General features: G+C 40.9%; 1 protein-coding gene across 2 annotated transcripts in view; it reads left to right on the forward strand.

Moving 5' to 3' along the window:
* KCNIP4 (potassium voltage-gated channel interacting protein 4) overlaps positions 1-27,795 on the forward strand; it is a 449,700-nt gene that overhangs the window by 315,845 nt on the left and 106,060 nt on the right. For both annotated transcript variants that reach the window (XM_077814618.1, XM_077814617.1), the window contains exon 2: positions 26,067-26,191. In XM_077814618.1, the coding sequence (XP_077670744.1) occupies positions 26,067-26,191 (125 nt within the window). The remainder of the gene's footprint in view (positions 1-26,066; positions 26,192-27,795) is intronic.

Here is a 27,795-nt window from a genome sequence, read left to right on the forward strand (position 1 = left end):
ATGATGATTAATGGCACAATTAAAAAAAATTAATCACGATTAATTGCACTGTTAAACAATAATAGGATACCACTTATTTAAACAGTTTTGGATGTTTTCTACATTTTCAACTATATTTATTTCACTTACAACACAGAATACAAAGTGTATAGTGCTCACTTTATATTTATTTTTATTGCAAATATTTGCACTGTAAAAACCAAAAGAAATAGTATTTTTCAATTCACCTAATACAAGTACAGTAGTGCAATCTCTTTATCATGAAAGTTGAACTTACAAATGTATAATTATGTACACAAAAAACTATTCAAAAATAAAACAATGTAAAACTTTAGAGCCTACAAGTCCACTAAGTCCTACTTCTTGTTCATCCAATCACTCAGACAAACAAGTTTGTTTAAATTTGCAGGAGATAATGCTGCCCGCTTCTTGTTTACAATATCACCTGAAAGTGAGAACAGGCATTCACATAGCACTGTTGTAGACAGTGTTGTAGACAGTGTTGTAGACAGTGTAGACTACTGTTGTAGACAGTGTCGCAAGATATTTATGTGCCAGATGCACTAAAGATTCATATGGCTCTTCATGGTTCAATCACCATTCCAGAGGACATGTGTCCTTGGTGATAACAGGTTCTGCTCAATAACCATCCAAAGCAATGTGCACCGATGCATGTTCATTTTCATCATCTGAATCAGATGCCACCAGCAGAAGGTTGATTTTCTTTTTTAGTGGTTCACGTTCTGTAGTTTCTGCATCGGAGTGTTGCTCTTTTAAGACTTCTGAAAGCATGCTCTACACCTTGTCCCTCTCAGATTTTGGAAGGCATTTCAGATTCTTAAACCGTGAGTTACGTGATGCAGCTATCTTTAGAAATCTCACATTGGTACCTTATTTGTGTTTTGTCAAATCTGATGTGAAAGTGTTTTAAAAACAAACAACATGTGCTGGGTCATCATCTGATGATAATATAACATGAAATATATGGCAGAATGTGGGTAAAACAGCATAGGAGACAAACAATTCTCCCACAAGGAGTTCAGCCAGAAATTTAATTAATGCATTATTTTTTTAACGAGCATCATCAACATGGAATCATGTCCTTTGGAACGGTGGCTGAAGCATGAAGGGGCATATGAATGTTTAGCATATCTGGCACATAAATACCTTGCAATGCTGGCTACAAAAGTGCCATGCGAACGCCTGTTCTCACTTTCAGGTAACATTGCAAATAAGAAGCAGACAGCATTATCTCCCATAAATGTCAACAAACTTGTTTGTCTTAGCAATTGGCTGAACAAGAAGTAGGGCTGAGTGGACTTGTAGGCTCTAAAGTTTTACATTGTTTTGTTTTTGAATGCAATTATTGTAACAAAAAAAATCTGCATTTGTACGTTGCACTTTCACCATAAAGAGATTGCACTACACTACCTGTTTGAGGTGAATTGAAAAAATACTATTTCTTTTGTTTGCCATTTTACAGTGCAAATATTTGTAATAAAAAATAACAATATAAAGTGAGTACTGTCTACTTTGTATATTGTTGTAATTTAAATCAATATATTTGAAAATATAGAAAAACATCCAAAAATATTTAATAAATTTGAATTGATATTCTATTGTTTAACAGTGTGATTAAAACTGTGATTAATCACGATTAATTTTTTTGAGTTAATCACGTGAGTTAACTGCGATTAATCGACAGCCCTACTTATAATCATAGAGTCAAATTCTGCTCTTACCCAGTGTAAATCTGTAATAACTCCGTTGACCTTTGGAGTTATGCCATTGTAAGAGAATATGGTTTATAGTAAATAACAAAGCCACTCTTAGAATATGTCTTTATAGTAAAGTTAACCTGGGTGATCAGTACCTGGGTTAGCCTTGCTCAGGTCTGACCAGCCACATTGCGAAGCCATCTGAGTTAATGAGTCCACACTGGTATAGTACTTACTGAGTCAGGCATTAGGACTTCTGGAGTCATATGGTTCTCTAGTCCTGCAGGAGGCTGAACTGCTCTATGATTCTTTCCTAGTGAATTGTGGAAGAAGTTGTCTGTCCTGGGCACATGGGAGGAATTGTGGGGAGGCATTGGTAGACTATCAGCACTCCAGTGGTTTAGCTTGTATCTTCATTGCAAAGTGGGTGAATTATCAGCCCAAGTGTAAGCAGCACATGAGCTTTAGCCTAGCCCTAGGAAAGGCTAGCTAGCTTGGGTATAAATGTGCACCAGAATCAGGCCAGAGGGTTTGTGTATAGATGGGAGCCAGGTTGAGGCAACCCCTGAGTAAGACCCAAGCTAACTTTGCATTGAAGATAAGCCCTTAAATAAACCAAACCAAGAAGAGTTGAGAAAACCAGGCCTATGAATCATTATAGATATGCTAAGTAATACTGTTGTTATCTACTAGCACTTCAGTTTTCACAGCCTGTTTCACAGTGGGCAGATGTCTACAGTATTTCACAACAAAATACTACGATATTTGGCCTTAACTGGTTTTTTTTCCCCCACAGTCTCAGCAGAGATTAAAAAACTGAGCATGCATATGGCCAGATTGACATACTGTGTTGAATAGTACTTTACTCTATGAACAGATCCATTGAAATCAATGGAGCTACTCATGAAGTAAGGTGAAAGAGTGAGTTTCATAATCTGACCCATAATGATTCTACTGTGCTTTTCATTGAAGAGTCAGGGCACATGGTAGGGCAGTGAACAACCTTGCTCTGTCATCTTCTAGATTCCTACAGGTTATGTTATGTCTGGCTGGGCAGTGTGAGGAATTTGTACTGTATTCTGTGAATAAATAATGGCCACTCTGTCAACTTTTACCAGCACTAAATTCTCTTCTAAAAAATTTACTAACTTAGACACTTTACATTTTCCTCTACAATACTAAAAATGGTTACCATGTTGTCCATTATAATTACTTATTGAACTCACTGACCTGTAGTTATGGAGCTGGACACCTAAATTTTCCTGTATGTACAGTCCCCATCCTCCATTCTGAGGGTACGGACTTGCGCTTCTTCATGAAAACTGTTCCGTATGTCATCTCAATGTTTTAGGGAAGCAATCCTTCAGGTTAAGCATTCACAAAATGTGGGTGGAGATTCCTTGGAGGTTGCAAGGGTTGTACTGGGTGGCTGTAGCATCACAGATGCCTGTATAATCCCAGGATGAACTCATTGCAGCCACCAGAGGGTATAAGCTTGCTTGCTGATTCACTGTGCTATGAGAAGATTGGCCAACCCCTTTACTTTATACCCATTCTTAGTGTAAAATCTTTATAAACAAAAATATTCTTTGTAACCATGAAGATATATGCAGTAGTCTTCAATGTGAGAACAAAATTATGCTGTTCTACCTCTTGTTTACCCCTTCTTGTATTGTCATCTCTTCCAGTTTTTCTCAATTTACCTTTGGCATTGATGATGCAAGTAGATGAGCTACAGTTAAGCCCACATGGACTCCATTGAATTCTATGGGCACAAGGGTAGCAAATCCAGGATCTTGGATTGCAAGCTCTTTAGGAGAAGGAATACATCTTTTATTGGTTTTGTAAAATACCTCACACGTCTGCAGAACTATATAGATAGTAAATAGTAATAAAGTTGATGAGTTAGGATTAAGTTTCACTGGAATGCATTGTTTCCAGAATTAGTAACACAAAACAAAATAATAAAGATAAAACAAGACTCTTCAGCAAGCTAGATCTATATCTAGCTCACAACACAGTTGTTAGACAGCCTAGCTACTCTGCCAGTCAAAAGAAAACCTGAGTTTCATGGGTCACTTTTATATTCAAAATAATCTTTGAAGCTTGAGCCGTTCCTTGAGGCAGGGACAGTCTGTTACGATGGGTCTGTGCAGTGCCTAGCATAGTGGGGTCCCTATCCTGAATGGCGCCACTGGGCACTACAGTAATACAAATAATAATGCATTAATTGTTGTTGTTAAACAGTTTTTCAAAATAGATTCCCCAAGAGTTAATTCAGACTTCCTTGGCCCTGTGCTGAAACTGCCCCCCGCCCCCCCCCCCCCAGCCACTCACAAAAGCTGACATTGCCTCAGATTTTCTCCCCTATCTGCTTTCCCTTCAGGACTGTGACTTGCATCTTTTGCCTTCTCCCTCCCTTCCTCCTCCCACCCCCATCACTCCCCACCAAAGCCTTTCCTTCTTTCCTCACTTCTTTCAACTTTTTAAAAACATTTTCCCAACTTTTTTCTTTGTTTGTTTTTAATTTTTAAAATCTTTTTAAAAGATCAACCTTTAAAAATACTTTCATTTCCTCAGATAGCACTGCAGGCTCCACAGACTGTTTCTGCTTGCTGGCGGTGGTAGGATGGACAGTCTGTGTTCTAGTCACTCAGATTCAGGAGACGAGAGGAAGTTACATGGCTTGTCTTCATAACACTTTCCACTCAAGCATTCAGCACAAGCACAGAACCCCAGCTGGAACACCCCAAAATTATCCAGTTCACTAGGGTGTAGCAGCTGTCCTGCCAGAACCATCAATGGGCTTCACCACACCTCATTCCTTCCCCACTCATTCTTCACCCCTGCTACCAGAACAGGAACTCTCAGGAAAAGTGCTGCCCTTTGTCAGCTGAATGTGGTAGAGATGAGAAGTGTGGGAATTGCATAATACCCAGATTGAGCACTACCTTGCTCAGGAAGATAAATCAGTTATCTGCTTTACAGTGCTTAACTCTGTCTCTTGCCTTAAACATCAGTCTAGAAGATTGTCTGTGTGTGTTGTACATTTTGTTTAACATGTACCCAAGGGGCTTGAAGTCGCAGATATCTATTCTGGCCACTCCTTTTCCACTAATGCAGGCTAACATTCATGCCAGTAATAATCTTCCTCATTTCTTAACACTTATTTTGACTAAATAGCCATATCCTCATTTCTTGTCATTTATATATAAAAATGTGTAATGAGTAGTTATAATTATTTATATGTCAAAGAACAAAGAACGGAGGAATGGCTGGGTATGGAGTAGCATTGTAATTTTCAGGAAAGGCAAAAGTGCCAGCTGGTGATCACAGTTGCTAAATGAATTATATGGTCCAAACATTTGATGCAAACTCATTTGTGGAGCTGGAGAACCTTTACGTGGGACAACAAAACAGTTTTTTTTTTCATATTTGAATCACATGGCAATTAAAATAATTACAATAAAGTGAAGTGCTTGTAAATATTTTGTAATTTAAATCTTTAAAAACACCCACAGTTCTTGTTCTCTTTTAAAGACATGAGTTAGTGTCTACATTTTGCACCTTATTATGCTAGACAAACACTTTTAAAGAAGGGCATGCTCAGAAAAATGCCCCGATAGAAAATATGCAAAGACAAGCAATTTTGTTGTCCTGCTCAATATTTCTGATTGCCTTTTACAAGCTGGAATTGTCCCTCTGCTATCTGTCCCTTTTACCCACCAGAATTTTGGCATGATGAGTTTTGCAGCATGCACATAAGCTGTGCTTAAGGCCATGTTAACAGTCCTGATAATATATCTTCTAGGTTTCCTCTACGCTCAGAACAGTACCAAACGCAGCATTAAAGAGCGGCTTATGAAGCTCTTGCCCTGCTCGGCTGCCAAAACGACATCTCCCGATATTCAAAGCAAGTTTTATTTTTCTCTTGATTTTGTTTTTAGGTTTGCATGTGTCACAAGCTATACTTTTTAAAATGATGTTGTTAACTGCTCATTCGGGAGACAAGATATCTGCTAATGACTCACACGATCTCCTGATGTTTAAGAGGTAATTCTGGAGGGGTATGTCGACTCCCAGCATTTTTCTTTGCTCACATTGACGTCAAGGTGTCATTGCCGTGGGTAGCCGCTGTGTATTTTTCCTCTGAAAGCTAATTAAGAATTAGAGGGACAAGGTGGGTGAGGTAATAACTTTTTATTGGACCAACTTCTGTTGGTGAAAGAGACAAGCTTTCGTGCTTACAAGTTTGAAATCATCCTCCTTTCACCCGTAGAAGTTGGTCCAATAGACGATATTACCTCACTCTTTCTAATATCCTGGGACTAACACAGTTGCACCAACCCTATAAACAATGAAGAATTAGTTCACTGGATAAATGAAATGCTTGGTCTGTGTGTGGGACAAAGGTGTTATGGTTTTTCAACTGCCATTTATGGCCATCCCATAGAACAATACCAGTATAACTGGTTCTGGGGAAAAGGAATTGTAACTACTTACCAGTGAAGTGCTTTGGAGGTAACACTTTACAGTGCGTGTGTGAGAGAAAGAGAAAAAGAAGTACTGTGACTCTATCTGTGAAAGACTAAATTGCTCTGAATCACCTCATCCTGGTATAGTATATGGGCTAAATTGAATAGAGGTAAATCCACTTTAACAACAATTGGATCTTCCTCTATAAATTGGTCAACATAATAACGGGTTTAAGAGTAACTTTTTGGCCCCAGTTGTGAGTGGTCCAGAAGTGTAGACCTGGGGGTCCCCTTAGCCACACCCAGAATTTGAGACTTGCAGAGCACCTACACTGTCCCTGGTGTAATTGTAAGCAGCCTCAGGGGCTATTCCAATTTATAATAGATTTCCACAGCCACCAATGGGCTACTCTGGCAGCCCAAAATAGCTGGAGCACAGGGCAGTCTCTCTGTGCTTCCTCCCACACACAGAGCTTTCCCCTACACTGGGGAAGGCCATTATGCTAGTCCTGTGTCACTTAGGAGAACCCTTTGTGATGGGTGGAATTCCCAGCTGGAGGGTGCTGGGATGCTTTCTTGCCCCTTTATGCCATAGGAATAATACAAAGTTTCTGGAATGCAGCACAGAATCACAGGCTGTGTGACTATTGTATGGGACTTGGGTAAGAAATCTAAGGGTCAGAATGGAGAGGAAAGGTTAAGACCAACAATTGGAGAGGGGGTGATACTCAATTGGAGTTTAAATAGTATAATTGGAGAGGATAGAAAGTTTATAAACAAACTGGAGGAAACAGACAAGAGACAATAGGAAAGAGAGAAATAAAATCAAGTGAAAATAAGCAAAGGTTAAAAACCATAAATAAGAAAGAAAGAAAGAAAGAAAGAAAGAAAGAAAAAAGTGAAAACAGAACAGGGATGAAAAATAACAAAAAATAAATAAAAAGAGGCAGTCAAAACAACCAAAAAGAGAGGATAAAATAGTTGGAGGTTTAATACAAAGAGAAGGAAAAATAGGTGGAGGTTAAGAACAATTAAAAGTGGAAATTGTTCAGAAGAATCCCATGCACTGCTACAGGCTGGGGACCAACTGGCTAAGCAGCAGTTGTGCAGAAATGGACCTGGGGATTACAGTGGATGAGAAGCTGGATAGGAGTCAGCCCTGTGCCCTTGTTGCCAAGAAGGCCAATGGCATATTGGGCTTTATTAGTAGGACCGTTGCCAGCAGATCGAGGGAAGTGATTATTCTCCTCTATTCGGCGCTGGAGTATTGTGTCCAGTTTTGGTTCCCCCACTACAGAAGGGGTGTGGACAAATTGGAGAGAGTCCAGGGGAGGGCAACGAAAATGATTAGGGAGCTGGGACACATGACTTACTAGGAGAGGCTGAGGGAACTGGGGTTATTTAGTCTGCAGAAGAAAAGAGTGAGGGGGGATTTGATAGCAGCTTTCAACTAACTTAAGGGAGGGTTCCACAGGGGATGGAGCAAAGCTGTTCTCAGTGATGGCAGATGGCAGAACAAGGAGCAATGGTCTCAAGTTGCAGTGGGGGAGGTCTAGGGTGGATATTAGGAAACATTGTTTCGCCAGGAGGGTGGTAAAGCACTGGAATGGGTTACTTAGGGAGGTGGTAGAATCTCCATCCTTAGAGGTTTTTAAGGCCCGGCTTGATAAAGCCCTGGCTGGGATGATTTAGTTGGTGTTGGTCCTGCTTTGAGCCGGGGATTGGACTAGATGACCTCCTCAAGTCTCTTGCAACCCTAATATTCTATGATTCTATGAAATTAGGTTTGGAGTTGAATACAGTGTGTTAGAAAACCTCTTACATTGTATTCATTCATAAGTTGTCTCACTACCGACTGATCCTGAAGAGTATTACTCACTTGAGGAGTCCCATTTAAGTCAAGAGGAGATGATGTGGTCCAATGGATAGGGCCTAATCTGAATATCAGGAGACTTGGGTTTTATTCTTTGCTCAAAAACAATGAGGAGTCTGGTGGCACCTTAAAGACTAACAAATTTATTTGGGCATAAGCTTTTGTGGGTAAAAACCAGATGCAAGGAGTGAAAATTACAGATAGAGGCATATAAGTGTGTATATTATATAAAGAGAAGGGAGTTACCTTACAAGTGGAGAACCAGTGATGACAAGGCCAATTCAGTCAAGGTAGATGTGGTCCACTCCCAATAATTGAGGAGGAGGTGTCAATACCGAGAGGGAAAATTGCTTTTGTAGTGAGCCAGCCACTCCTAGTCCCTATTCAAGCCCAAATTAATGGTGTTAAGTTTGCAAATGAATTGTAGCTCTGCAGTTTCTCTTTGAAGTCTGTTTTTGAAGTATTTTTTGTTGAAGGGTGGCTACTTTTAAATGTGTTATTGAATGTCCAGGGAGATTGAAGTTTTCTCCTACTGGCTTTTGTATATATGTTTTATATGGTAACATACAAAAGCCAGTAGGAGACTGTGATACTTTCCCATCTTTACAAAATGCTTTGTGATCTAAAACTGAAAATAACTGAACATTAGTATTAATCATGACTATAGGTTTGCAATTTAAGCTGTTAAGAAAGCAACCTTTCTGTATACCTGTGAAGAGCCTAGCATGCTTCTTGCTAGGCTAGGCTTCTGTTTTTCAGGGTTTATTAATTTCATTTTTCAGGGGTTATTTTTAGCAATTTTTGAGGTTTTTTTGTAAATGTCAAAAAATCAGGGAGTTTGGGGGCTTTCTCTGTATATACTGTAATGAGTAATCTCTTTGTAATGTTCCCTAGTGTGGTTTAGCATGTACTATTTCAAAAAGCAGTATGTTAAAGTGCACTAGAGAACCTTTAGTGTCTAGCAGGGTCTACATAGACCAATTAATGAGTAATATGTTAGTGTGCTTTAGAATCACACTCCCCTAGTTCACAATACTGCTCCATGGAGACCAACCGTTAGGTACAAGTAATGATTTCCAGTGTTTTTCTGGTGTTTATTGGATAAATATCGATTTTGGTGGGCGTTTTTGTATCAGGGTGTCTTTCAATATTTATCAGTTAAAACGTAAAATTATAAACCCTATATACAAGTAATAGTAATCTGCCCTCCCACCAATAAAATGGATTGTTGCACAAACAATAAAAAAAGTATTTAGAAAGAATTTTTTAGCATGATACTTGCACTTGCTTGCTAATAAGTGGTGTTGTACACCAAGTAAGGTAAGTTGAAGTCAAACTTACATAACTTAAAACTTACTTACTCACATCCGATGAAGTGAGCTGTAGCTCACAAAAGCTTATGCTCAAATAAATTGGTTAGTCTCTAAGGTGCCACAAGTACTCCCTTTCTTTTTGAGAATACAGACTAACACGGCTGCTACTCTGATAAAAGTTAACTATATTTGGGAACAGAATATTAAAAAGGGAACTTGGAGTCAGTATCTTTCTTTGTGCTTTAGTCAGTAATACAGCACTAATTTTAAGTTTCAAGGCAATTGAAGACACTCATCATCACTATTTATTATCACCTTTTGACATAACTGCTATTGGGTTTGGCCAGACAGCATTTCAGAGTACTAGAAAGAAAGTGAGCATTACCAAAACATAATTTGTTGTGTATATTGTGAACTCTTAAGTGACTGTAAGGGATATAATTTCAAAACAAGTACTTGATGACCATAAAAACAGGCATGCACACAATTATGTGCATTAAATCTTAATTTCTTTGCTCAACTCAGATAATATTGCATGGAAAATGGATAGGTACTTGCATGCATAAAGGCCCCAATTCAGCATTCTATCCATGTTCAGCAAAACATTTAAATATGTGCTTTATTTTAGCTATGTGCTTAATTCTCATTACCTTTAATGCAACCTAAACCCAGGTTTAAAGTTAAGTACACATCCTTGCCAACTCTCTGAATTTTTACGCTAGTGACATGCTTTTGGATGGAGCTGGAGCCATTCTAGCAATGACCCAAGAAGCTCCAGCCCTCTGATGGACTTGTTGGCCTCTTAGGGCAGAGTAAGAAGTCGGAGATGCTGTAGACAGAGCTTTCTCCCTCCCTATAGCAACCCAAAGTATTCTCACATGAGCAGAGAGGGAGCAAAATAAGCCCAGCCAGCTCAGGGTGGCTCTCCTTCCTTCCTTCCCTTCCTCCTCCTTTGACCAACCAGTGCTTCTACTCTGACCCTCTCCCTCCCCTTCCCTGCAGCACCCTGTCTGGGAAGGGGTAGAGTAGAGCAGTGGTTCTCAAAGCCGGTCCGCTGCCTGTCCAGGGAAAGCCCCTGGTGGGCCGGACTGGTTTGTTTACCTGCCGCGTCCACAGGTTTGGCCGATTGCGGCTCCCACTGGCTGCGGTTCGCCGCTTCAGGCCAACGGGGGCTGCGGGAAGCGGCGTGGGCCAAGGGACGTGCTGGCCACTCTTCCTGCAGCCCCCATTGGCTTGGAGCGGCGAACCGCAGCTGGTGGGAGCCACATTCCGCTGAACCTGCGGACATGGCCCTGACCCGCCAGGGGCTTTCCCTGAACAAGCGGTGGACCGGCTTTGAGAACCACAGGAGCAGAATGAAAAGCTGGGGGAGCTGCCAACAGCCTAGAAGAAGGAGAAAAGATCCCACTGCACCATTCTCCCAGGCATCGGAGAGGAGCAGAAGTGAGACTGGGGAAGTTGAACTGATGCTGGGAGTAGAACTAATATGGGTGGGCTGAAGTAATGGGGTGAAGGCTGGATAGGAGATGGGTAAATGTGGGAGTGATTGCTTCTGCAGCAGGGGCCAAAATCATCTGACCCAGTACATTTGGGAGAGAGAGCCACGTGAATTGTCACACATTGGGAATAGGTAGGGGAGTTCAAAATCAAGACAGATTTCCTCCCGCCCCCCCCCCCCAAAAAAAAACAAACAAAACAAAACTACAAGATAGTCTTCCTTTTAAAAAATCTTATGAATTTTTGGTTTCAGAGTAACAGCCGTGTTAGTCTGTATTCGCAAAAAGAAAAGGAGTACTTGTGGCACCTTAGAGACTAACCAATTTATTTGAGCATGAGCTTTCGTGAGCTACAGCTCACTTCATCAGATGCATACCGTGGAAACTGCAGCAGACTTTATTTTGCATTTGGAAAGGAAGATGATGTCTGTCTGTATCTGTGCAAGTTTTTTCATGCAGTTGATAGATTGAAACCTGTCATTATGCAAGGCACTGCATTTAGCCGTATGGAGTGGAAATCTATCAACTGCATGAAAAAACTTGCACAGATACAGACAGACATCATCTTCCTTTCCAAATGCAAAATAAAGTCTGCTGCAGTTTCCACGGTATGCATCTGATGAAGTGAGCTGTAGCTCACGAAAGCTCATGCTCAAATAAATTGGTTAGTCTCTAAGGTGCCACAAGTACTCCTTTTCTTTTTGCGAATACAGACTAACACGGCTGTTACTCTGAAACCTGTCATTATGCAAGGCACTGCATTTAGCCGTATGGAGTGGAAATCTATCAACTGCATGAAAAAACTTGCACAGATACAGACAGACATCATCTTCCTTTCCAAATGCAAAATAAAGTCTGCTGCAGTTTCCACGGTATGCATCTGATGAAGTGAGCTGTAGCTCACGAAAGCTCATGCTCAAATAAATTGGTTAGTCTCTAAGGTGCCACAAGTACTCCTTTTCTTTTTATGAATTTTTGGGTCTTAAGATTGGCAGTACTTAAGTGCTTTGCTGAATGACTTAAGTACGTGCTTAAATGCATTGCTGAATTGGGACCAAATTGAGGGATGATGTACAGAGAATAGATAGTTTTTGTGCATGCTGTCTGGAGAGGCTCACAAGCAAGAATACCAACCTCAGGACAGTCTGTCAAGAAGCAGGCCACAAACCCCAAACTAGTTGTGAGTTTTCTACTTAGATTTGATCAACCAAGTAACAAGTGTAAACTCCTCAGGCAATATACATGGAGTCACAGACAGTCCCCAGGGGCATTTTGGTCTATCTTGCCACTCAGGCAAGTTTGACTTTGTGATAGAACATAAGAACAGCCATACTGGTCAGACTAAAGGTCCATCTAGCCCAGTATCCTGTCTTCCGACAGTGGCCAATGCCAGATGCCCCAGAGGGAATTAACAAAACAGGTAATCATCAAGTGATCCATCCCCTGTCATCCATTCCCAGCTTCTGTCAAACAGAGGTCAGGGCCACCATCCCTGGCTAATAACCATTGATGGACCTATCCTCCATGAATGTATCTAGTTCTTTTTTTAACCCTGTTATAGTCTTGGCCTTCACAACGTCCTCTGGCAAGGAGTTCCACAGGTTGACTATGCGTTGTGTGAAAAAAACCTTCCTTTTGTTTGTTTTAAACCTGCTGCCTATTAATTTCATTTGGTGACCCTTTGTTCTTGTATTATGAGGAGTAAATAACACTTCCTTATTTACTTTCTCCACACCACTCATGATTTTATTGACCTCTATCATATCCCCCCCTTAGTCGTCTCTTTTCCAAACTGAAAAGTCCCAGTCTTAGTAATCTCTCCTCATATGGCAGCCATTCCATACTCCTAATCATTTTTGTTGTCCTTTTCTGAACCTTTTCCAAGTCCAATATATCTTTTTTGAGATGGGGCGACCATATCTGCATGCAGTATTCAAAATGTGGGCATACCATGGGTTTATATAGAGGCAACATGATATTTTCTGTCCTATTATCTATCCCTTTCGTAATGATTCCCAACATTCTATTTGCTTTTTTGACTGCCGCTGCGCATTGAGTGGATGTTTTTACAGAGAACTATCCACAATGACTCCAAGATCTCTTTCTTGAGTGGTAACAGCTAATTTAGACCCCATCATTTTACATGTATAGTTGGGATTATGCTTTCCAATGTGCATTACTTTGCATTTATCAACATTAAACTTCATCTGCCATTTTGTTGCCCAGTCACCCAGTTTTGAGAGATCCTTTTGTAGCTCTTTGCAGTCTGCCTGGGACTTAACTATCTTGAGTAGTTTTATATCGTCTGCAAATATTGTAACCTCACTGTTTACCCCTTTTTCCAGATTATTTATGAATATGTTGAATAGGACTGGGCCCAGTACAGACCCCTGTGGGACACCACTGTTTACCTCTATCCTTTCTGAAAACTGACCATTTATTCCTACCCTTTGTTTCCTATCTTTTAACCAGTTACCAATCCATGAGAGAACCTTCCCTCTTATCCCATGACTGCTTACTTTGCTTAAGAGCCTTTGGTGAGGGACCTTGTCAAAGGCTTTCTGAAAATCTAAATACACTATATCCACTGCATCTCCCTTGTCCACATGCTTGTTGACCCCCTCTGAAGAATTCTAATAGATTGCTGAGGCATGATTTCCCTTTACAAAAGCCATGTTGACTATTCCCCAACAAATTATGTTCATCTATGTTCATCTGACAATTTTGTTCTTTACTATAGTTTCAAGCAGTTTGCCCAGTATTGAAGTCAGGTTTACCAGCCTGTAATTGCCAGGGTCACCTCTGGAGCCCTTTTTAAAAATTGGTGTCACATTAGCTGTCCTCCAGTCACTTGGTGCGGAAGCTGATTTAGATGGTCACTTTACACCAAAGATCACAAAATACTCTGACAGGTTTCAGAGTAACAGCCGTGTTAGTCTGTATTCGCAAAAAGAAAAGGAGTACTTGTGGCACCTTAGAGACTAACCAATTTATTTGAGCATATTTGTGAGCTACAGCTCACTTCATCGGATGCATGCTGTGGAAACTGCAGAAGACATTATATACACAGAGACCATGAAACAATACCTCCTCCCACCCCACTCTCCTGCTGGTAATAGCTTATCTAAAGTGATCACTCTCCTTACAATGTGTATGATAATCAAGTTGGGCCATTTCCAGCACAAATCCAGGTTTTCTCACCCTCCGCCCCCCCCCCCCACACACACAAACTCACTCTCCTGCTGGTAATAGCCCATCCAAAGTGACCACTCTCTTTACAATGTGTATGATAATCAAGGTGGGCCATTTCCAGCACAAATCTAGGTTTTCTCATCCTCCCCCCCCAAAACACACACACACAAATTCACTCTCCTGCTGGTAATAGCTCATAGAATCATAGAATATCAGGGTTGGAAGGGACCCCTGAAGGTCATCTAGTCCAACCCCCTGCTCGAAGCAGGACCAATTCCCAGTTAAATCATCCCAGCCAGGGCTTTGTCAAGCCTGACCTTAAAAACTTCTAAGGAAGGAGATTCCACCACCTCCCTAGGCAACGCATTCCAGTGTTTCACCACCCTCTTAGTGAAAAAGTTTTTCCTAATATCCAATCTAAACCTCCCCCACTGCAACTTGAGGCCATTACTCCTCGTTCTGTCATCTGCTACCATTGAGAACAGTCTAGAGCCATCCTCTTTGGAACCCCCTTTCAGGTAGTTGAAAGCAGCTATCAAATCCCCCCTCATTCTTCTCTTCTGCAGGCTAAACAATCCCAGCTCCGTCAGCCTCTCCTCATAAGTCATGTGTTCTAGACCCCTAATCATTTTTGTTGCCCTTCGCTGGACTCTCTCCAATTTATCCACATCCTTCTTGTAGTGTGGGGCCCAAAACTGGACACAGTACTCCAGATGAGGCCTCACCAATGTCGAATAGAGGGGGAGGATCACGTCCCTCGATCTGCTCGCTATGCCCCTACGTATACATCCCAAAATGCCATTGGCCTTCTTGGCAACAAGGGCACACTGCTGACTCATATCCAGCTTCTCGTCCACTGTCACCCCTAGGTCCTTTTCCGCAGAACTGCTGCCTAGCCATTCGGTCCCTAGTCTGTAGCGGTGCATTGGATTCTTCCGTCCTAAGTGCAGGACCCTGCACTTATCCTTATTGAACCTCATCAGATTTCTTTTCGCCCAATCCTCCAATTTGTCTAGGTCCTTCTGTATCCTATCCCTCCCCTCCAGCGTATCTACCACTCCTCCCAGTTTAGTATCGTCCGCAAATTTGCTGAGAGTGCAATCCACACCATCCTCCAGATCATTTATGAAGATATTGAACAAAACCGGCCCCAGGACCGACCCCTGGGGCACTCCACTTGACACCGGCTGCCAACTAGACATGGAGCCATTGATCACTACCCGTTGAGCCCGACAATCTAGCCAGCTTTCTACCCACCCTATAGTGCATTCATCCAGCCCATACTTCCTTAACTTGCTGACAAGAATACTGTGGGAGACCGTGTCAAAAGCTTTGCTAAAGTCAAGAAACAATACATCCACTGCTTTCCCTTCATCCACAGAACCAGTAATCTCATGATAAAAGGCGATTAGATTAGTCAGGCATGACCTTCCCTTGGTGAATCCATGCTGGCTGTTCCTGATCACTTTCCTCTCATGCAAGTACTTCAAGATTGATTCTTTGAGGACCTGCTCCATGATTTTTCCAGGGACTGAGGTGAGGCTGACTGGCCTGTAGTTCCCAGGATCCTCCTTCTTCCCTTTTTTAAAGATTGGCACTACATTAGCCTTTTTCCAGTCATCCGGGACTTCCCCAGTTCGCCACGAGTTTTCAAAGATAATGGCCAATGGCTCTGCAATCACAGCCGCCAATTCCTTCAGCACTCTCGGATGCAACTCGTCCGGCCCCATGGACTTGTGCACGTCCAGCTTTTCTAAATAGTCCCTAACCACCTCTATCTCCACAGAGGGCTGGCCATCTCTTCCCCATTTTGTGATGCCCAGCGTAGCAGTCTGGGAGCTGACCTTGTTAGTGAAAACAGAGGCAAAAAAAGCATTGAGTACATTAGCTTTTTCCACATCCTCTGTCACTAGGTTGCCTCCCTCATTCAGTAAGGGTCCCACACTTTCCTTGGCTTTCTTCTTGTTGCCAACATACCTGAAGAAACCCTTCTTGTTACTCTTGACATCTCTCGCTAGCTGCAGCTCCAGGTGCGATTTGGCCCTCCTGATTTCATTCCTACATGCCCGAGCAATATTTTTATACTCTTCCCTAGTCATATGTCAAACCTTCCACTTCTTGTAAGCTTCTTTTTTATGTTTAAGATCCGCTAGGATTTCACCGTTAAGCCAAGCCGGTCGCCTGCCATATTTACTATTCTTTCAACTCATCGGGATGGTTTGTCCCTGTAACCTCCACAGGGATTCCTTGAAATACAGCCAGCTCTCCTGGACTCCTTTCCCCTTCAAGTTAGTCCCCCAGGGGATCCTGGCCATCCGTTCCCTGAGGGAGTCGAAGTCTGCTTTCCTGAAGTCCAGGGTCCGTATCCTGCTGCTTACCTTTCTTCCCTGCGTCAGGATCCTGAACTCAACCAACTCATGGTCACTGCCTCCCAGATTCCCATCCACTTTTTCTTCCCCCACTAATTCTACCCGGTTTGTGAGCAGCAGGTCAAGAAAAGCGCCCCCCCTAGTTGGCTCCTCTAGCACTTGCGCCAGGAAATTGTCCCCTACGCTTTCCAAAAACTTCCTGGATTGTCTATGCACCGCAGTATTGCTCTCCCAGCAGATATCAGGAAAATTAAAGTCACCCATGAGAATCAGGGCATGCGATCTAGTAGCTTCCGTGAGCTGCCGGAAGAAAGCCTCATCTACCTCATCCCCCTGGTCCGGTGATCTATAGCAGACTCCCACCACTGCATCACTCTTGTTGCACACACTTCTAAACTTAATCCAGAGACACTCAGGTTTTTCTACAGTTTCGTACCGGAGCTCTGAGCAGTCATACTGCTCCCTTACATACAGTGCTACTCCCCCACCTTTTCTGCCCTGCCTGTCCTTCCTGAACAGTTTATAACCATCCATGACAGTACTCCAGTCATGTGAGTTATCCCACCAAGTCTCTGTGATTCCAATCACATCATAGTTCCTTGACATTACCAGGACCTCCAGTTCTCCCTGCTTGTTTCCAAGGCTTTGTGCATTTGTATATAAGCACTTGAGATAACCTGTTGATCGCCCCTCATTCCCAGTATGAGGCAGGAGCCCTCCCCTCACAGACATTTCTGCCTGTGCTTCCTCCCGGTATCCCTCTTTCCCACTTACTCAGGGCTTTGGTCTCCTTCCCCCGGTGAACCTAGTTTAAAGCCCTCCTCACTAGGTTAGCCAGCCTGCTGGCAAAGATGCTCTTCCCTCTCTTCGTAAGATGGAGCCCGTCTCTGCCCAGCACTCCTCCTTCATGGAACACCATCCCATGGTCAAAGAATCCAAAGCCTTCTCTCCGACACCACCTGCGTAGCCATTCGTTGACTTCCACGATTCGACGGTCCCTACCCAGGCCTTTTCCTTCCACGGGGAGGATGGACGAGAACACCACTTGCGCCTCAAACTCCTTTATCCTTCTTCCCAGAGCCACGTAGTCCGCAGTGATCCGCTCAAGGTCATTCTTGGCAGTATCATTGGTGCCCACGTGGAGAAGCAGGAAGGGGTAGCGATCCGAGGGCTTGATGAGTCTCGGCAGTCTCTCCGTCACATCGCGAATCTTAGCCCCCGGCAAGCAGCAGACTTCTCGGTTTTCCCTGTCAGGGCGGCAGATAGATGACTCAGTCCCCCGGAGGAGAGAGTCCCCGACCACCACCACCCGCCTTCTCCTCTTGGGAGCGGTGGTCGTGGAACCCCCAACCTCAGGACATCGCATCTCATGCCTTCCAACCAGCGGAGTCTCCTTCTGCTTTCTCGCCCCAGACATATCATCTGGTCCACTCTCCGCAACGGTGATCCAACGCTTATCCAAAGTGACCAGTCTCCCTATTACCAGCAGGAGAGTGAGTCTGTGTGTGTGGTTTTTGGAAAAGGGGGGGGGGTGAGAAAACCTGGATTTGTGCTGGAAATGGCTCACTTTGATTATCATACACATTGTAAGGAGAGTGGTCACTTTGGATGGGCTATTACCAGCAGGAGAGTGAGTTTGTGTGGGGGGGAGGGGGCGGAGGGTGAGAAAACCTGGATTTGTGCTGGAAATGGCCCAACTTGATTATCATACACATTGTAAGGAGAGTGATCACTTTAGATAAGCTATTACCAGCAGGAGAGTGGGGTGGGAAGAGGTATTGTTTCATGGTCTCTGTGTATATAATGTCTTCTGCAGTTTCCACAGTATGCATCCGATGAAGTGAGCTGTAGCTCACGAAAGCTTATGCTCAAATAAATTAGTTAGTCTCTAAGGTGCAACAAGTACTCCTTTTCAAAATACTCTGAGGTTACTCTGAGTCCCAAGGGACCAGTCACTTACCTGAGGTCAATTCGCACCTTTGATGACACGCCAAAGATAGTGCTTGTATCCAATCCTGTAACAAACTAACTAAAGGTTTATTAACAGGGGAAAATAAATTAGTTATTTACAAGGTTAAAGCAGGTCACACACACACAGACACACACACACACAAATGAGTTAGTTTTAAATTCTAAATGATGATTGAACTTCTATAATAAGCAAACTTTATATGTCTTGGGCTAACCCAAGCTAAATAGCTGGGGAATCCTTGTTTATGCTTATGAATTCAAGCCGCATAGGAATAATAAGCTGTCTTCAAATGACATTTTTATTTCCTTCCCACAGTATTCAAGCTGTGATGGCAACTTCTTCAGGGCTGTGGAGGAAGCAATCAATGAAGTCTTTTGTCCACAATGGCTTCTCTAATGTCTGTAGACCTCAGAGATAATACCTCTTGTGGTGAACTGGTATTTCACACTTGGTAATTCTTCTCCTGTGACTGTGGGGTACTTATAGTTTTAACAACCATTTTTATAGTTACAGAGCAAACATTAAGTATTCCCCTATTCCATGGGATACAGATATTATATGTTTCAGAGTAGCAGCCGTGTTAGTCTGTATCCGCAAAAAGACAAGGAGTACTTGTGGCACCTTAGAGACTAACAAATTTATTTGAGCATAAGCTTTCGTGAGCTACAGCTCACTTCATCGGATGCATTCAGTGGAAAATACAGTGGGGAGATTTATTTACACAGAGAACATGAAACAATGGGTGTTACCATACACACTGTAACGAGAGTGATCAGGTAAGGTAGCTATTATCAGCAGGAGAGCGGGGGGAGGGGTTGAGGGGGGGAACCATTTGTTGTGATAATCAAGGTGGGCCATTTCCAGCACTCTGAGGAACGGGGGGGGGAGAGAATAAATGTGGGGAAATAGTTTTACTTTGTGTAATGACACATCCACTCCCAGTCTTTATTGAAGCCTAAATTAATTGTACCCAGTTTGCAAATTAATTCCAATTCAGCAGTCTCTCATTCCATAAAGTCTAAACATTAAATACTGTGGTAAACCCAGGACAAACAGCTACAAAAAAAGAGAGGGGTAGTAATTAGTCCCAGGGGATTAAAAGGCCTCTCCCTGGCCATGGAGGAGATTAACAGGGGGAAATAAGGTTCAGCTGCAAAAGGGGTTGCTAGGGAGCTAATTAGGTTCAGCTGGCTCCAACTGCTGGAGACCTTTTTAAACCCTCCCCAGGGCAGAATGGGAGAGAAGCTGCCAGTAGGCTAAGGGTAGGAAGACACTGAATCCTTCCAGGAGGGGAGGCTGCACTCCCTTGCCGGAAGGGAAGGAAAACAAACACAAGCGACTGATCAGGGAAAGGAATAACCGGATCCTGTGCTACCTGTAAGGATTTTGCCTTGCCTAAGTCGGTGTCTCAAAGGCTAAAAAGGACTGAGTCTGCTGAGGAGGACAAGGTACTTTGCCACAATACATACATGATATCTATTTTAATTATACTAACATACAGGTGGGACAGATTGGTTTCCAGCTATGTATCTGTCAATATTCAGGGAGGCCCAGGGACTTGGCATGAGCTGGCACCTGGTCTGCTAGCATCACACCTGTGCTTGAATGCTTGACTGAATTGGGACCAAAAATGTACCAAAAATCAATAGTTTTTGTGCATGCAGTTACTTGATAGCAATATACACATTTAGATTTATGTACCCAAATGTGTGCATATGTAATTTGGGAGGCACAACTTATTGCCCAGCTTTTGGAAATATTTCTCTAAATGCCACTGTTTAAAGACTAAGTTTGTGTTTTATATTACTGTTAACCTTTTCCCTCATTTGGTGAACTGAAAAATTTTCAAAACATAGTTCATCTGGCAGATAGTTTCTGAAACCAGTGTAAAAAACCACTTTAAAAATAGAAGAGCATTACAACTGTAAGAATACTTCACATAAAACTTTAAGTGGTAAATGTGCGCCAGTTTCTCTCTCTTAGGTCATTTAATATGTACCCTGACATTTCCTGTACAAAAACCAATTAAATACTTTAAGACATTATGCTCTAGAATCTAGAGAATTGATATGGGCAGTTTTAACTTTTATTAATGCCACTAAAATTGTGAGCCCTTTGTATATAAATACATGTACTTTCACACCTTTTCACTGCATATTTAAGAATGTAGGTTTTCTGCCTCCGGCCAGGTCTACACTCTAAATTTACATCGGTAGCACTACGTTGCTTGGGATGCAAAAAATCCACACCGCTGAGCAACACTGTTATATCAACCTCACGCCCAGTGTAGACAGCACAGTGTCAACAGGAGGGCTAAGTAGCGTCTTCACGGAAGCGCTAAAGCAGCACAGGTGCAACAGTGCTGCTGCACCGCTGCAGTGTTTTAGGTGTTTAAGTGCCCTCAGACTCCAATTTGTGTGATTCTGTAGCCAACATATGCCCCCTCCCCCCCCCCCCCCCCAAAAAAAAGATACTGAATACTAAATGTAACACCAGATAAGTAATATTTCTGAAATACAACACTTCCAATCAGTGTAATTTGTTCTTTATAAAGAAGTCTCACTGTGAGAAGTTACTAGTATAAAACTGAGTACTGAGAAGTTATTAGTATAAAAGAATACAGAAATACAATGTGACAAGTGTATTCGACTAAATTTCTTATTAATATAGAGCCCATCACCACACTATTGTCAAAATTATATTTTGATAAATCATTAAAATGCAATATACAGTTTTAGTGTTAAAGAAGAACCCAGACAGTGTTCAGTATTTCAGTGTCTGTGTTTGCCTCTTGCCTTACCATTTACTGTATGGATTAATTTATCTTGTATTAAAGCTAGTAAAGTCTCTTTAGGCTGGCAAATTGTTCACAAATAGCTGCTTAGAGTGTGCATTTCTGGCAAAAGTCTGTAACTGCCTAAGGTATGGCCCATTTAAATGTGTAAATCAGGACATAAAGTACTGGTAACTTTTCAACAGTTGCTTGTTCTCAGGTTGCTTCCTTAGTCAGTTAATCTAAACACTAAATTTGACATGCAATTAGTGGAAGATTTCAGTAGTGTGAATGAAGGTGACCTTTAAGGCCTGGGCCTCTTCTTCCACTGCAATACTTAGTAAATATACCATTCATATACAGTATAGGTAAATTTTTACATATAAGGGAAAGATTTGTTTTTATGCGAAATTATAATATTCACTATTAAATCCTTGTAGTTGGGGATGGGGAGGCACAAAAGTAGCCTTTATGTTCTCCATTCCTTGGCCAGCTATGTGCCAGCCCCATCTTTTAGGGTTCATTTTTAAAGCTTTTCTGTGCCACCATGAGGACTAGAAACTTTGTTTGAAAAAGGAAGCTGAAGTTCTCATTCAATCCCATGATTCCAAGAACTGGGGCTTTAAGAAATTGACCACATATCATCGGACTTATGATAAAATTATGAGTTAGCTACACTGATGATAGGCTGCAAAGTGGAATTTCTTATAAAACTTTATGAACAGTAAGAGTAATAAGTAGCAGAGTAAACCTCTAAGGAAACCCTTGGGTGCTGCAAGAAGTATTTTTGTGTCTTTTCTTTGAGTAAAATGCCCCAGAATGGGACAATTGGGAACCATGTTGTTGATAATTCCATCTTCCTGATGAAAAGTAAAATCGAGGCATACCCTACTCACTTGTGTTCACTGAAGATTCCTTGGTACTAGGGTGTTCACTTGAGTATGTTGGCTAAATCTAAACAGGGTGATGTTTTCATTTGTTGTGTAGCAAAATTCTTTCTGTAGATTTGAATGACTGTGTAACTGTTCATTTCCCTTTACAGACACTTTTGTGTAGCGGTGCTGACACAGATAAGTAATGGCTTGGAGAAACCAAAAATGCAGATTCCTGAAACCCAAACACATGCTTCTCAGGGTCCCGTTATAAAATGTGGGAGTTTTTAGGAATAGACTGGATCTGCTGTTTGATACAGTCATGTTTTATTATGCCACTGGAAGAATACAAAAGTCCTGCTTCTCAGGAACTTATCATGTGATCCTTAGCCATATTCAGCACCCTTAACTTCCACTGAAGTCAGTGATTGCTCAGCACCTTTGACAGTCAGACCCTTAATGATCAAACTGACATTGATTTCCATGCAAGAAGGACGAGGCCCTAGAAGTCCTTTTGCTGAAGTAATTCCTGTGCACAATCTTCATACTGCAAACCACTGTAAATAAAATTTGATTTTTGTAAAAATGTATAACTTAGGCTTAGACCTTGCATGGCAAGTTCCAGCAAATTTTCACAGGCCATTTATCGAGGAAAATTAGGGTTTGTAATGGAAGTGCCTACAAACTCCTGAATACTGAATGGCGGAGTTAACTGTTTCTTGTATTGTAAGAATGCAAGATTTAATTTTCAAATGCAAATTAAAAGATTTGAATTGTATGGGGGAGAAAAAAGCCTTTAATTTTTAATTGAGAATATTCTAATCTTCAGTGTGCCATGCATAATTATTGTCATAAACAAGAGTAGCATATTATTGCACTAACTGGATATAATGGCATCTGTAAATAAGTGATCTAAGTAGAACAGTTCTTTGCTTCTTAACATGATAAATCTTTCTGCATACAATGAGAACTGGAAAGTTTGACATGAGCATCTTCAATATGTAAAGTTAGTAGAGAATAGAGGATACAGACAGGAGAACAGTGGAGCAGGCTACAGTGAAGATATAAACAGCTTATGAGAATCAATTTTTGATGTCCCATACCGTTTCTGTCCTGCATCACTGACAACATATTTGAATCAAATCACAATGTCTAGAAAAAGTCTTTGTCACCATCATGATAATAATGGATTCTAAAATACTGGAGTTATATTTTGGAATACAATTCCTTTCCTAAAAAAAAAAAAAACTACTGATGCAGTAACTCTTTATTCTAGGTGTATTATCACCTTAGATATCTCACACAACTGGGTACTCCTAGCATCACACAATTTAAAAGGCCAAAATCATCCTTCATTTACTTCTATGCAAGCCCAATGACTGTAAAGGTATAGACCCAATGAGCCAAATCCTAGATCCAACTGCTACTGTAGCCGGTAGCCCTCAGAAACTGCAGAACTTGATTTGGCATTATGCTCAACAACTTGCAAAGAGTCTGAGCATAACAACTAATTTGCTTAAAATAGAGCAAATTGCAATCATCCTCATCTTTGTTATGGAAATGCGGTTTGCAGAGACACTGCAGATTCCAGCATACAGTAGTCCATCTTGATCTGAACAGAGGCTGCTCAGAATGAGATGTATCATTGTATCCTGAAAGCCTTAGTCTGTGTGTGCCTCATTTCAATATTTCAGATGTTGGTGGCCACATAGTACATGGTATCTTTTGGCTGGATTTGGGCTTGGAACCTGCCTTTCAGCTACCCTTGCTATAAGTCTTCCCTCCAAGGCATCACCAAAAGAGTCATGTCTGATGTTACAAAACCTTTTTTTTTTTTTTTTTTAAATATCTCTTTGAGGCAGCAATTCTGGAAATGACCCGAAAAGCCAGACAGCAATAACCAGATGCAAAAAGAGAGGAATCTTGGGAACTAGAGCTGGATAAACAATTTATTTGCAAGCAATTATCTAATGAAGGTCACCCTTGTGAATCATTCTGGACAGGATTGTCATTTTGAAAGGATTTTAATTTCTGTGAATTAATTCTTTAACTGTAGGTAGTCACTAAAGACTTCAGACATTGTCACCTAAATCACATAATATTATTTTTACTTCATGACTGGATGACTGAAACGTTTAAGCAGAGGAATAATGATGAGCAGTGAATAATGTATACTCTTGTTTGCTCACAAATATCCTTATTTCCGTGATAATGCTGGGCAGTTTATATGAAGAACGGCCATTCCCCTAAGTACAGTGAATGCAAATTTGTCCATGCAAATGTTCCAGAACAGTGGAGAAAAGAGGGCATGAGCATAGCTGGAATGATCAGCTGTTTGAAATGTGAACTAATGTTGTGAACGCTGGTATTACAGCTCTGTCTATGAGGTGCTCAGCTGCTATGGTAACCTTAATCTTCAATGTATAATATCCCTGTGAAGTATTCTCATTTTGCATATGGGTTTCTGAAGCACAGAAAGACTAAGTGACTTGCCTGAGGCACAGAAAGGTCTGCAGTGAAGCAGAGAATGTAACCCTCATTTCCCAAGATCTCAGCTAGTGCCTTACCCATTGGACCATCCTTCCTCTGGTGGACACCAAACATTTCCAAAACTATTCACGTTTTTGAAGCACGTTTTTTATTTTTCTTTCCTTCTCCCAAATTCTTCTTTAAAAGTTAGATCTTCTCTTCTAGTGCCAGAGCAACATCTTTCTGCCAGAAGGCTTGGGCAACACAGCGCAATTACGTTAAGCGGTGCAGCTGACTTTACAGTCATCTTGTGTGTGTTTATGTATTACAGGGGATGGGCTGTTTTTTAAACTGGGTTTCATTTTTATTGTTTGGTTGAAATCAACCTCCTAATGTCAGTTTTCAGCCTGGCAACTGGAAGTCACTGTTGTAGCAAATGTCAGAACAAAAAATGGCCTGGCAGTGAGAGCTTCCTAAAGTGTAACAATACTAAAGTAATGTGTTTAAAAATGTTTGATCATGGGAAAAATAGATTTATTAAAATTTCCCACTAATACTGTATGGGCCTTCTGAAACAACGATGTCTCTGCATTTTGTGCTTTCTGTGAGCTAAGAATTGTTATGTATGTTTGTTTTTTGGCTCAGATTACGTATCTATAGAGGGATCAACTATTACACTAGAACAAGGTAGTGAATTTAATAAATTTGTCCCTAGAGCACTACAGAAATAACACTCTGCTGTGATTATTTCAAAATATTGTGAAACAATTTTTTTAAGTATGTCTGTTGCTGGGATCAGAGGCATGAAGCAACAGTATAACTCTCAGCACAGTATTTGTCATGTAAAGGCCTTTTCTGCAACTTCATTGAACTTTTTACTGTAAAATTGTAACTCAAACAAGTTAATCAAACGGTTATCTGCCAGTTCTCACTGCTTGTAATCTCAAGCTCTACTGGAAGCCTTGAAGGTCTACAAGTGCTCAAGTTGGCAAACCCCCAACTAGCTTCCCCCCCGTGTAAAGACAGGATTACCCAGGAGGCTACCTTGTACCTATATACAGTGGTGAGGTCTACCTCAGTTATGAAACGCCAACACGTACATGCTCCAGCCCAAAGCTGAAAACCCCCATTCATTAACTAATCAATGGGTTAGAAGATTACTGTAACTAGATCCTGGTGACAATGCTACTTTGTGAAACTTGAGTTATTTTTGCTATCCTAAAATCATAAGCATTAGAGACAGAAAAAGACCTATTAGGGAGGTCATGCATAACCTTGCAGGATTCTTTCTTGCTGTGCATTCTTATTATTTAAAATATTTATATAGTCCCAGCGTACTCATCAGGATTGGGTCCTTATTGTATGAGGTGCTGTCCAACCATAGAAGTAGACACAATCCCTGCCCCGAGGAGCTGACAATGTCATCTTTCCTCAATGCTGTAAATGCCTTTTTCGTAAAGAGTCTAATTTAATATTTCTATTTATGCAATGAGCAGGTATTTGTGTCACATATATTCTTGTTGAGCTTTCTTTCTGTTCTGTAGACAGCGTAGAAGATGAAATGGAAATAGCCACTGTGCGTCATCGGCCTGAAGCTCTTGAACTGCTGGAAGCACAGAGCAAATTCACAAAGAAGGAACTTCAGATCCTGTATAGAGGATTCAAGAATGTAAGCACTTTCTTTCTGACTTTATTGTCACCTTAAGTAGCACACAACCCACAACAAAATCAGAAAAGGTATATGAATGGAATGCATAATGAAAGTGTTTGTGGGCTTAAATAACAAGATATTATGTACATGGTCAATTTAGTAAAATAAAAAAATACTGGTTTGCCATAAACAAGATAAACTTATGCATACATTGAACATCTTAACTGTTCAATTTGTAAGAGGCTTTTATTGTTTATGGTTAAGTATTGATAGATATGCTCTAGATATACAAAAGCTTGCTTAATGAGAAATAAGTCCATGCCAAACTCTGGATAGAAAAACATCAGAATTTTGTGGAAGTTCTGATCCAAATTTGGCTCCGGCACCAAGTTATGGTTCTTATCTCTACAATAGACTAAATCACAAACCTAAATCTGAACGTCTTCAAACTGTGTGAAAGTCTGGAAATGGTTTTGGATCTAAACTGTGCACCTTAAGCCCATCTCAAAGTTTAATAGATGTACTGATCTAGAGACAAAAATGGAAAAAAGTGTGGTTAGACCATAGACTCATATTCTTGTTCTCCTAACTCTGCCATTGATTTGCAGTGTTATTTTTAGCAAGTTATTTAACGTCTGTTTTCATCGGTTTACTTAGCAAGATGATAATATCTACCTCAGAGAAGTAATGTGAGGATTAATTATTTAATGTATGTGAATCATTTTGAGATTCTTACATGAGCCACTATGTAAGTGCAAACTTCTATTATTGTTCCTAAATAGTAAATTGTTGTAAACCGTAGTATGAAACGGGTAGTGGCTGTAACTCTGATGAACAATTTTTTGTGTTTCTTTGTGAATTTCAAATAGGTTTCTTTTACATTCACTGGATTACATAAACTATCCTACTACTAGCTATTTTAACATGCACAAATGAGTCACTTTTAACCAAAGACATAAGGCTTGTTTCTCCACTATCTTCTTGCACCTTATTTTATCATTTAAACCTGGTTTATCATTTACAAAAGTGGTTATAAAACAACATCAAATTAAAATGGTAATATTTTGCACAAACTAAATCAGAGGGAGTTACATGTGCATCTGAAAGCAGTTATTGTCCCACAGTTATTTCTGAATCAAAACCCTTGTGTGTCTACCAGAAAGTATCAAGAGGTGTTTTTTTGTTGGTTTTTTATTTTGGATTATTTTATTAATGCTTTTATATGGCATTATATGCAATTAACATTGAGCCAAGATGGTTGATTTTGAATGAGCTTGAATAATATGAATTGGAGTTGTTCACCAGTGAGCAATTTCCAGTCACTGAGCTGAGTCCTGTGTTTAGATGAATGCAAAAATATATGCAGCCTTCTTTTATGACCCTTTTAATTTAGTTTTTCTTTTGACCTTCACTTGGCATTTACTGTAAAAATGAAATATAAGAAGTTAGATGTAGTACCACTAAGAGCATACTGATAGCACAATGACAAAATGTAGTATAATTTTTCTTTAATGGCAGGCACTTGGAAGAAACAGTAAACTTAGATTTTTTAGCTTTCATATAATCTGTAATGAAAGAAGTCTAGCTGAAATGTCTTCTTAAACAAAATTTTCACTGAAAAA

The sequence above is a fragment of the Eretmochelys imbricata genome, chromosome 4 (genome assembly GCF_965152235.1).
Source record: "Eretmochelys imbricata isolate rEreImb1 chromosome 4, rEreImb1.hap1, whole genome shotgun sequence".
NCBI lineage: Eukaryota > Metazoa > Chordata > Testudines > Cheloniidae > Eretmochelys > Eretmochelys imbricata.